Source organism: Pristis pectinata, chromosome 3 (assembly GCF_009764475.1).
Source record: "Pristis pectinata isolate sPriPec2 chromosome 3, sPriPec2.1.pri, whole genome shotgun sequence".
Classification (NCBI taxonomy): Eukaryota; Metazoa; Chordata; class Chondrichthyes; order Rhinopristiformes; family Pristidae; genus Pristis; species Pristis pectinata.
The window spans coordinates 121,747,263-121,760,225 of record NC_067407.1 but is presented as its reverse complement, the minus strand read 5'-3'; the positions used below and the strand labels follow the sequence as shown (position 1 = coordinate 121,760,225).

General features: G+C 40.6%; 1 protein-coding gene across 5 annotated transcripts in view; it reads right to left on the bottom strand.

The window, feature by feature from the left end:
* LOC127568791 (CAP-Gly domain-containing linker protein 4-like) overlaps nt 1–10,226 on the bottom strand; it is a 206,060-nt gene extending 195,834 nt beyond the window's left edge. For 4 of the 5 annotated variants that reach the window (XR_007956068.1, XR_007956069.1, XM_052012953.1 and 1 more), the window contains exon 1: nt 9,422–10,226. Coding sequence is in view for 3 of the 5 variants with exons in the window: in XM_052012953.1 (XP_051868913.1) it covers nt 9,422–9,452 (31 nt within the window). In the remaining 2 variants the exon portion in view is untranslated. Of the gene's footprint in view, nt 1–9,407 lie in introns of all 5 variants that reach the window. The other variant, XM_052012954.1, reaches the window with a different exon arrangement.
* Between the last annotated feature and the right edge of the window lie 2,737 nt (nt 10,227–12,963).

Here is a 12,963-nt window from a genome sequence, read left to right as displayed (position 1 = left end):
ATGTTTATAATGTACAGTGCTGCTGCTGCAAAGTGCTAATTTTCACAGCATTTATACCCTGTGTATGGATGCCTATGACAATAAACTTAAACTTGAAGCACTTAATGACATTTCTGGGTATAGGAATAAATCTTCTAATAGGCTAGTGTTGATAAATTCATCTTCTTATTGACTTTCACAAACTAAGACTAATTAGAATCAACTGGCTCAGTGCACAGAATCCCTCCAATTCTGAAAGCAATATATTTATGTTGCTTTTTTTTTAAAACTGTTCCTTGGCTTTCTGGAGAGCACTGAGACACATCTAGTTGGCACAGTCGGCTTCTTGCCAGCTGTTGCAACTTTTGCGATTGACATAGATCATGGCTTGGAGAAGCAATTGTAGGTCCACTGCAGTTGCAAAAGTCAAGCTCTTACAACAGGACCTGGCCACTAAATACCAAGGCCATGCTGTGTTAAGGTCATCATCCAAGTTATTATCCTCCATTGGCTCCATGTCCAGACAGGAGTAAGGTCCTCAAGAGAATTTCTATGCAATCCTATGCTCCATGACAGTAGTATTTTTGCAGACATTTTTCTTTAATCAGCATCTGTCTTCATCCTCCTCCTCTGCCTTGTCTTCATTCTTTCTTCTCCTCCAGATTCACTCGCAAGCTTATGAAGCATGTAACCAACAATGATGAAGTATAGAACTGCCAACATGCCTCCCAGGGAAAAAAGACCTTGCAATTTAAACCACCTGAATGTTTTTTTTTCTAGAAACCTGATCCTACTGAGATTTTAAAACATTGATTTGATTCAATATAAAAGTTTATTCAATAGAAGGAAGTAAACTATTGTCTATATATAAATATATATCCTTTGTTACGTACCAGCAGCAATAGAAACACAACAAGCCATGTTTAAATGCTAGAGTTTACTTACTAAAAACTACTTGTAATAACAAGAGAAATAAAAATGTTAGGTATCAGACATTGACCCCAAAATAAACCCGAAGTGTGGGTGTGGCAAGTTCCCAAACGCCAAGTCTAGGAACAGTTCTCAAAGTTCAGTTCAGCAACCATGAGGCAAAACGATGGGCAAAGGCTTTTGAAAACCACATTAGGATGTAGAGAGAATGTAGAGAGAAGGTGTTTACGAATTCCACAAGTTCCACGATGGAACCGATACGACGCCTCAATCACCGAAGATCTCCATTGCTTTGTTCCAAAGTATCTGCCCACACCAAGGCACTCGATACGTGGCCGCCCACAGGTACCTGCTTTCCAGTACAGGTTAACGACAAGGTGGACTCCACAGATCGCTCCAAAAATCCATACATGGATTGTACAGTGACAGTCACAACTATTGTGCTTCACTTGTAGATACAGAGACTGGCAGTCAGTGCTACCAACTCTTACATCTCTTTCTCAGTCTGAGTCTGTGTAATTGCCAGCACGTTCCAGTTATAGTCGCTTTTTCCACTTCCAATCATAGTAGTCAGATAAAACCACACACACACACTACCGTCCAGATGCCTTAAAGGGACACTCACCAAGTAGCAACCTGGCTCGTAACACCTTCCATTCAAAGAAAGTCAATAAAATGATTTGTACATGAAACTGTATGAATTTCTTATGTTTTGACTCTTTGGATAATTCACAAAAGATAATTTGATCTCCAGTCATGCAGTACAACATTTCCATATTACAGAAGTGACTGTATTTCAATAATACTTATTTGGGAATATAACCTGAGATCTTGAAAACCAATGCTAATAACCATATCATGATTAGCTGCAATCTTAAATCCTTTGATCTCAGGAAATCTGAGGGGTGAAGTAAGAGAATGTTCCCTAACATCGCTTACAGTTTTGTTCTTATGGACTCTTCATTTAAAGTTTGGAATGAAACTGTCCAAGCCAATTTAACATAATTTCTAAACCTAATCTTATTTTCTTTAAAACTTACACTTGTTCTGGAGAGATATTCAAAGTGATTTATATGGTCAGCAGCAATGAAAAGGTTTTTGTCGATTTCTCAAGTTTGTTATCTTTTTCTAATAATGGCATAATAGAAAGTTACTTATGTGGTGAAGCCCATTCCATCACCTCCAATTCTTTAAACTTCAGACTTCCTTTTGTAATAAATAAAACTCTCAAAGTACAGTGAAACTTTATCACTGTCTTCATCTGTTAAATTATGTGGTGCAAGAGTACTTCACTTCAAATACTTCCCATATTTGTATCACAATAGCCAATCATCTATTGCAATCCAGCAAGGCAACCTAATAAAAACAAAGAGGAGGAAAGAAACTTCCACATTCCAAGACTATAAAGCACGGCAATGGTTGTAATGAACTTCACATAACATAAATTAGAGTGCATATGATACTTGTAATCAGCAAGCATGCAATTATGGTGTAATTAGACCCATCTGAAACATCGCTGGCTTGTAACACATTCTAGCCCCTAGAACGTACATGCAAGTCAATCAACTCCGCACTGGAATAGTTGCATTTAAATTCCACTTCAAGTACTTGTACATTCTGTCCACTGTGCACGTTCAGTGCCCCATTATCAATTATACAATCAACTTAACATAGAACATACAGAACAGAACATTACAACTTTGCAACATTATTCTAAAAGAATGACAATAAAAGTATCTTTCTCCTGGCCTGTATAAATCAATTAACTACTCATTGGGTAAACTTGATATTCCATTCTTCTTTCAGGATGACCAGTATCCATTCAACATTCCTTCAGGGTAGATGAACACACGTAACAAGTTTTTGATCTTTACCAAATGAATCACATATCCTGCCAGAATTTCCCAACTGAGAAGAGGTAGAGGACAAGCAGCATGTATTTTTAAACTTATATTATTAGTTTAAAATTGTTATCTTGGGAACTTAATAACATTTTTAAATAGCCACCACTTAAAACACATCATATGGAATTCAACCAAAGGTACCCATAAAGTTACTCCAATATTGCTCCAACTGCTATATTTTTCTAACCTTCTACCCTATTCAAGCTTCTTTTATCAAGATATGCAATCCTCTCAACCTACCCTCACTAATTTGCTACAGTCCTCTTAACTTCCTGGCCTCCATATTAGCTGATATTTTGAATAGTTTCCTCTCAGGAGATGCAAGGTTCTCTCTTTCAAAAGTGTCATGATCATTCTCTCATTCAAAAATAATCCTTGACATTTCTGTCCTTAAAAATTACTGGTTAATCCACAACCTCATTTTCCTCTCTATATCCAACCTCCACACATATTCCTTTTTAAACCTCTTCCATTGGGTCTTCATTCCTGGCTCTCTATCAAAACAGCCTTAATCGAAGACAAATTGTGTGCCCAAGATGCACTAACACTACTCATTCACAATTGTTCTTCTGCCTTTGACACAGGTAAACATATGATTGTCTTCCAATGCCTCTCCTCCATTATATAGTCAAATGGATGCCATTTTATCATCCAACCAAAGAAGATCTTCCTATGGCTTCTATATAGCCTTGACGCAGCTCCATTTCTTATCCATGCCCTGCCTCTCAGCAACACCATTCAAAGATAAAAATACTACATATATACAGTACAGATTTTGTATGTCATTATATACATAGAATATACACGCTGACAATACCTAGCTATAACAGCTCTCTGGACTCTTCTACTGCCTCAACGTTATCACCAATATATGCCGAACATCCAGCCCCAAATGAGCTGCAATCTCGTCCAGTTAAACATTGGGAACACCCAAGCTACCATTTCCAGGGGAACTAGAAACTTTAGCCTCCTCGTAAGTCACTCCCTCAGGCTGATACAAATTGTTTTCATATTCTTTGCACTATTTAATTCTAAAATGGGCTTCTTCTCCATAGCCTATTTTCTTCCTCGACAAAAAAGATCAGTTACTTCCACATCTGTAACATACCCATATCCATCCCTCATCAGGTTGTCTGTTGCTCAAATTCTCATTGGTGCTTGTTGCATCCAGACTGGATTATTCCAAAGGGGAGCTAACCAGTTTCCCATCTTCTACTACAAGATACAAAGCAAGTATGTCACCTGTTTATTCTAGCATGCCTTATTCACATAATTTCCATTTTTCCTTGATTTTACTAAAGCTTTTACTTTTAATCTTCTGGATGTTATTTGTCTAAGGGAAACCTTTGCCTTTTTTGGAGCATTTATTGTATCAAAAAATTCTTTGAATACTTTCCACTGTTTTATGTTTACACATTAAAAGCTTAGTCCAGTTTATTACTCCTCACTTTAAAGTTCAACCAGCTTAAATTTATAATTTTGATTTCAAGCCAAGTGCCAATTTAGATGAAATTATTCATTAGTCGCAACACCATAACATTGTTAACTTATCCTACTTCATTACCTATCTCAAAATGTGGTATGGCCTGTCGCCTTGTCAGTTCCAAAATTCTCCCGAATACACTCTAAAAGTTATGGCCTTTAATACAGCTTTTTTGAAACAATGTAAACATTAAAATCATGAAATATAATCAAACAGTTTCTGCCGTAATCTTAACTAATTTCAGTATTTATTCATCTCCTTACTGCAGTACTACTGCTAAGAAATCTGTAACTTATTCCAACACAAGAATCTTAAATATTTTTACTGCTCCTTAGTTTTGTCCATAGAGTCATCTGTGCACTTAATTCTTTTCTTCCCCATTCTCATTTTTGGCCTTTATCTCCAGGCTCCCATTTTGTACATCTTTTGTTTGCTTTTTGTTTTAACTTTATTAAAACATCACCAACAAAAATTCTGAAATTAAAACGTTCTCCTTGGCGTCCACAATGCACTCCAGCCTCTGGAGTACCCATCCAGAAAAAGCCACCATAGAGCTAGCAGACACCGCATGCTCACTCTCCAGAGACACCTGGACACAAACATATCTCAGAAGATGGGCCAGCAATTGGGCTAGAGGGGTTAGAATGTGAATGGCCACCCTGGTCAGGCCTAGGAGCAGACCAAACAGGAGGAAATGACATGGGGTCAGCATAAAAATTGGGATGTACGGGGCCACTCTGGGAAACGCTCTCCAACTTAAGTGCCCTATGTAAAAGGGGAGGACTCTACACAGACAGAACTCAACTGGGGTCCCCTCACTGTCAGATGGCAGAAAGGACTACCACAACATGTCTGGTCAGCAGGTGAGGGTGAGGAAGCGGAACAGGAACAGGAGAATGCGCTGGAGCAGCCTGTATAGGAAAGTGGTGTGGAACAGTTTCAAGGCATTTCAAGATGTGGCTCAAGTTATTTGGGACCAACTCCCAAGGATGATCTTAAGATCCTGGATCCAATGAGCAATTCAGACCAAGTGGGGATCAGCTCAATCAGGATTGCTCTGCACCTTTGTGTCCACTGTTATGATTGTGTCTTATCTGTAACATCACTCCTCCCTTTGCAGTCCCCTTGTACTTTTTAAAAGATCCCTTAGCTTAGGTCCCAAGTATAACCAGCTTTGCTGCCAGGACTTTATACCTACCAATACTGAATTTGTGCTTTTAACTTGTGTTTTTTTTTTGCACATATACTGTGTCATTAACAACAGCACAAACTTATTAATATTCAGATTTAACACAGTATAAAAAATGAAATAAAAGTGAAGTGAAATACACTACGCATGACTAAAATCCAAGAGCAATAACTTATCAGACATGTGGCAGAACCAGACAGGAGGATTTGACAATCTTGACAAAATTACATATATAATATTCACAACAATAACACAATCATTCATAAATACCTGTAACATATCTTGAAATTTCATGTCAAAAAATCAGTAAAATATTGCTGAAAAGCAGCCTTTACGTACTTCATAGGAACATTATTGAACAAAATACGTAGGGATTCAGAGATGGGCCCTTCAGCACACCATGTGAATTCTCACCTTTTTGCCCATCTACTTTAATCCCATTTGCCCACATTAGGTCTGATGTAACTGACTGTCTAAATGCTAAATATAGTGATTGTATCTGATTCCACCATCTCCTCTGGCAACACTTTCCAGATATCAACTACTCTGTGTAAAAGTTTTCCCCTCAATTCCCCTTTAAAACTCCTTCCTCTCACCTTAAGCCCATTACCCACACACCTGTCCACCTGGGTTTCTTCTCTCCTGGCCTACCCTCCCTATCCTTCATACCTGCCTTAACTTTTCCACCTATCACCCACCAGCCTCTGTCTCTAATCTCCCCCTCCCCCACATGGCTCCAACTGCCTACCACCAACACCTCACTGGATTCCACCTATCACCTACCAGCCTTTGTCCCACCCCTCTCTCTCTCACTTCTACATTCTGGCCATCTTCCCTCTACATTCTCAGTCCTGATGCACGGCGACAACTGGAACATTGACCATCCCTTTGCCTCCACATATACTGCTCAACTCACTGAGTTCCTCCAGCAGTTTGTTTTTCACTCCAGATTTCAATATCTACAGTCTCAAGCCTCCAAGTTCTAAAACTTGTCAGAGAGGAACCACAGACAAAATTTCACAACATTTTTTCCCCAAATCTTGGAAGAATAGGAAAAGTGGTGGCATAATCATGACAATCATCAAGAAAGGAGACAAGCCTGATTGTGATAACGGAGGGCCCTCCCTGCTGTCTGTCTCAGGGAAAGTCATCACCAGGGCCCTCCTCAACCACCTCCTCCCAGTGACCAGACAGCTGCCCCCACATCATAGAACATTACAGCACAGTACAGGCCCTTTGGCCCACAATGTTGTGCCCACATTTAATCTTGCCATCATGATGTGGATTTCACTTATCAGGAGGCATAAATAGTCATGATCATTACACAGAACAGTACAGCACAGGAACAGGCCCTTCGGCCCATGATGTATGTGCCGATCCCGATACCAATTTAAACTAATCCCATATGCCTGCACATGATCTATATCCCTCCATTCCTTGCCTGGGCATATGCTTGTCTAAATAACTCTTAAACATTGCTATCGTAACTGCTTAAACCAGGCAGCTACCACTCTCTGTGTCAAAAACTTGTCTCATAAATCTCCTTTAAACTTTCCATCTCCCATCTTAAACCTATGCCCTCTAACATTTCCACCCTGGAGAAAAGACCACACAACAACTCCAAGAAAAATCCAGGGAGTAGTATCGAACACGATACATGGGGTTTTCTGACTTCATTAAAGCCTTTGACTCCATCAATCAAGAGAGACTATGGAGCATCCTTCTCAAATTTGACTACCTGACGATATTCATATCCACAATAGCTTGCAAACCTCTTAACCAACAGATCCACAGCAGACCCAACCTCAATGCAGACTGGAGTCAAGCAAGGCTGAGTGATTGTCCCAACATTTTCCACAATCTTTCTTGTCACAATGCTGCACCTCACCTCCAGCAACCAGAGCAAATGGGAAATGGTGCAACTTATGTCATCTCCACTACAGAATCCAAGTTCACTCAGTAAACTACAGCACATAGGCGACACCTGCAAATGCACATACTCACAGGCCATGCTCCAAGCCATCATTGACTCAGGATACTCCATAGTGCCTCAGAAAGTAGGCCTTAAACTTAACATCTGCAAAACAAAGGTCCTCTGCCGATTTGTCCTCATGGTGTACCGCCACCTCCAACAATCAAGATCCACAATGAGTCTCCAGAAAACATGGAACACTTCCTGTATCGTGGAAGTCACCTCTCATTGAAGGCAGATAGAAGTTAGTGGTGAAATTTACTATCATTTTCAGTGTGTTAACATAGCCTTTGGCAAACTGAGAAGTGTATTTGAAGATCACTCCCTGCTCTCCTGCATATTTCTGATTCACAGATTACCTACAACAAGTGCCCCAAAGCATTGGAGAGAATCCACCCAATGCTGTCTTTGCAAAATCTTCCACATCCACTGGGAAGCTAAGCAAATGAAGCATCTTCTCCCCAAGTGACATCGCTAGCAATGAAATCCTAATTACACCTAGTTAGCTCTGACAGGCAGGCCATGTTATTTTCTTGCTCAACAGCCAAGTCTGAGCTAAGTCTTTATCTGACGTCCATCGTGGCAAAAGGTGAACTGGTAAACTGTAGAAATGTTTCAAGGATATACTCAAAGCTTCCTTGAAAAAAAATGTAACGTCCCCATGAGTGCTCAAAATTGAGGAGCATCCTGGATGGCATTATATCCTATTCATGTATTAAGAGCACAAAGAAACCCAATGTAAACAGCAGAAGAACTGCAACATCTCCCAAATTATTCACCCACCCACCTTACCTGGTTACTTGGCAGAGAAAGTTTGGCAGCAAGAAGTTAAGGGTACAGAAATGCTTTGACTGAATGTGTATCGTGTTTAATTGTGGTTTGTAGGAGCTACTTTTCCTTTCATTCTTGAAGCCAAAATGGGACCTACAGATTCTACCACAAGGGGGATAGGAAGTGCTTAACAGAGTGGGCAGGTAGATAATTTGGGAGCTGGCGCAATTCTTCCAGCGCTTACATTGTGCTTGTGCTTCTGTTAATGACACAGACAGCAATCTTTGTACAAAGTATTTTAAACAATAGCCTAGGAACTCCTTATTAAAAATCCACCTGATCCACATTTGGTTCATTTCCTTTCCTTTATCCTCACCTTTATTTTTTCAACAAATTCTGTTAATTTAAAAATTTAGCCACTATTAATTAACTTACATTTCTTCAACCTTCTCTTGTCCCTTAAATAATGACTCAATTTCACTCACAACCAAAGTAAAACTAACTGACCTATAACGTCTGCAGTACCCAATTAAAGAAAAGCCTCAAATCCAAAAATTTTCATCAATGGACTCACCCATTTATAATCTCTTCCAGGGTCCAAGATAACTGCACTCCTCCAATTCTGGCCTTTTGAGCATCAAATTTAAATCCCTCCACCACTAGTGACTGCCTTCAGATATCAAGTTCCCAACTGCCAAAACTCTCTCCCAAAATTTTTGCATCTCTCCACCCCTTTCGCCACATTCTTTAAACTCGTCTCTTTGACCATCAATTCTAATTTCTGCTCAAGTGGTGTGGCACTGACCTTTTGTTTGTTAACATTCCTGTAATGCGCTTCCGAACGTTGTTGCTAAATTATATGCGTTATATAAATTGTTAATAACATCCCTACCTAATTTCTCTGTGATGAGTAGGCCTTTAATTCGATGAATTCCTTGCACTAGTTCTCTTTAATCCTGGGAATGTGTGTATGGGATTGGGGTTGCTGCTGTTGATTTACAGGTGAACTTGACCTGCACTTGGCCCAGCGGATGGCAGCCGTACATAACGGGCACCTGCTCTCTCTGCAGAAGAAGAGCACTGGATGCTGTGGCATTCATGGCCTACAGTCCAGGTCCTTAAAAATAATGCTCTTTCCACCCCCAACCACCACCCAAAAATAAAAGTGAACACCGGTACCGTTACTCACTGACCGAACCATTGGACCTTCAGTTTAGAGCGCATTGACCGTTGAAGTGACCGCGCTCATTCAGCAGGCGTCGGCTGAACCGCTGGAGACCGGCCCAGGGGCTCAATGCTCGAAGCACAACCTTCCCGAGCAACACGGCAGAGGTGTCAACCGGCGGGGCCTCGCTTCCCTGGCAGCCGCCCGCACCGGGGCAGACGCGCGCGCACCCGTGCGCAGGCGCCACTGTGCCCGCTCCCGTGCCCCGGATATGGCAGCCTCGAGGGCGCGCACCCGATGGATGGCCCGCCCGCGGTACCCGGTTGGTCACCGTCTGCTGATTCGGCCGACCGGACCCACCCCATGACTGCCGTGGGTGGGGTAACCAGGTAGCTCCGGAAGCAGAGTACACCATCTGCCCTGGACTTGAGGTTCTTCATGCCAGCCTGAATGCTTTTTTTCTCCATTTCGAGCGGTTATGGACCAGGGATTCTCATGAGGGGGTATGAGGATGTTACACTTTTTTTGGATGAGGCTTTGAGAATTTGCCTCTCTCCGGCTAACTGGTTACCGAGTTCTGTCATAACAGTTGCCTGAGGAATCTGGCACTGATTGCACAAACAATCTGGCCTGCTATTGGAGCCAAGTGAGTGAAACTGTTGGGATGTGGGCCTGGGATAGGATACTGACAATGGTTCACTTCTGCCAGTGAACGTGGAAGATTGTGTAGAGACAGCATTAATGGCCACAGTATATACTCATTTACAGATAGCAGGTGGATGTGTAGTCAGTCTGGAGTTGTCTCCGTTCCCAATCCTGCCACACACAAGTTACAAAATGCAGCATGGCAGGTTTAGTGCAAGTCAAATAATGCAGTTGAAAGAGCAGGAGGACCATATAGTGACTTGGACCCCAAGAACCGTCAACCAACACTATTATAATCAAGTCATTTATGTGCTACTCTTCTGCTCTTTTTCTCATTGAATAAAGAATAACAATGTATGATTTTTGATAAAGTGCCATTAAACAAGTAGTCTCAAGGTACTTCAAAAGATTTTTGATATTGAGATGACCATGAAAAGCATGGGATAAGTGCAAGGTAGATACAATGCAAGGAATGTAAACATAAAATGAAAGCTAATTCTACATTGAATTTAGGAACTTTGCAAAAAAAAAGGCAATCTAAAATATTAATGTTTGAATGAAACCCAAACCTGTATGTGAAAATATTGAAAACAAATGTCCTTGGACTCATTAGTGGTAATAACAGTAGAAGCAGTCAATGAATCTAGCCAGCTCCATCCTAAAAATCACAAATATCCTTGTGCAAGTTAGAATTAAAAACAAATCAATGGAAAAACTTAGGTTGGGCATTAGTTTTACAAGAGAAACAATTAACTTTAAGCCTGACACCCCTCATCAGACCAGGAGGAGGGCAAGGGAGAAGAGGGCAGAGAGGGAGAAACAAGTTAGTCTGGAGAACAGAGATGGTGGGTGGAACAAAGTGAATTCCTCTGATAGGATAACATTATGTGGCCTTTAAGGAACGGTTAAGCTTCCAGCAGGCCAGTTAGGTTGGGCATTAGTTTTACAAGAGAAACAATTAACTTTAAGCCTGACACCCCTCATCAGACCAGGAGGAGGGCAAGGGAGAAGAGGGCAGAGAGGGAGAAACAAGTTAGTCTGGAGAACAGAGATGGTGGGTGGAACAAAGTGAATTCCTCTGATAGGATAACATTATGTGGCCTTTAAGGAACGGTTAAGCTTCCAGCAGGCCAGAATATGTAGAGTACATGAAAGCAAAAGAACAGCAAAGACAGGCTAAAATGGCCTGGTCCTGACAAACAGGAAAAAATAGCAGCAGTTGGAGAATTTGATAATGTCCTGCTAGCGGCAATGTGCCTAGACAGGAGATGGTGTTGTTCGAGCTTGCGTTTGGCCTCATAACAGTGCAGGCGGCCGCAGAAGTCAGAATATGATAGCAAATTAAAGCACAGGCAACCAGAAGCTTAGGTTCACTACTCTGGACTGAGCACAGATGCTCCACAAAGCAATCTTCCAACCGTGTTTGGTTTCTCCAATGTAAAGGAGGCCATATTGTGAATACCAAATGTAGTGCACTACCTTGGAAGCATAATGAATTGTTGCTTCACATGGAAAGATTATTTGGATCCTTGGACAGTGGGAAGAGATGAAATAAAAATGCATGGGAAGAGCCATATAATGGACAGCAGTAGGCAGGGACAGAAGAGCAGTCCAAGAAGTTGCAAAAGGAGTGATCCCTTTAAAATGCTGGGAGGGGAGGGTAATGCATGTCTGGTAGTGGAATTTTGTTGGAGGCTGATAGGGTCAAAAGGTCCAGGGAAACTCTGTTCTCACCCCTTCTCCTCCTGAGCAGAGCAAGAGGAGAAGCCAACTTCCCCACCATGGACCCTGTCTATACTTCTTGCTCTATCAGTAAAGCAAGCAGCATAATCAAAGATCCCACCCATCTGGGTCATTCTCTCTTCTCCCCTCTCCCATCAGGCAAAAATTACAAAAGCCTGAAAGCACGTACCACCAAGCTCAAGGACAGCTTCTATTCTGCTGTTATGAGACTATTGAACAGTTCCCTAGTACGATAAGATGGACTCTTGACAAGTGACAATAATAAACCAATTCCAATAATAGATGAGATGCAGTCAAGGGCTCTGCCCACTGTTGTAAAGAGGAAGGTATTTCAAAGGCACTTATGCAGCATGTTAGAATCCTGATTTGCATACAAGATGAATATTACCAGGTTATTTAATCATGGACCAGCCAACATGAGGTAGGGTAGACTTAAAATAACAACTGTTTTTCTTTAATAAACATGGTTTGCTTAAAATAAAAGTGAACTGCTATAATAACAACAATCAATTGACCAATGAATTTAGGAAGGTTTAAACAGCACAGGTAGTTAACATTAAGCATGTTACTTAGATCATATGCAATCTTGTATCAATATTTCTTCCATTACATAACACAACACAAACAAATTCACTTTTTCTACAGATAAATTTAGGTATATTCTCTGCATGTTTACATCAATAGTGTTTAATAAAAAATAAACTGATAGTCCTATTGTATACCAACTATTAAATCAGCATCCAACTTGACCAGGTCATCAAGCTACATTTTCCTTTTCAAAAAAATTTAACATAATATCTTGGCCAATATTCACACCCTTTCCCCATATTCTGCAAACCACAAGTTATTCAGGTTATTATTTGAAACCTCGTACAACGAAAAAAAACTTTGAAAATGTTTACCAGGATGTAGAATAAAAATGGAATTCTCAAACTTATTTAAACAGCATCCAAACACAAGAATTTTGTGCGTGTGAACGTGTGCATCACTTGTAATAAATCACAATGGTAAATTCAATGTATTCGAAGTGTTTTAGAATATTTGTTCAGGGTGGGCTGCATAGAACAAAGAACATGGAAAAGAAGTCATAAATACAAGTCTTTTTTTCTGCCTACATCAGCTGGACTTGTTGCAAATCATTATCAGATGTTCTAAGTTATTTATTGACAAGGCCAAAAAAAG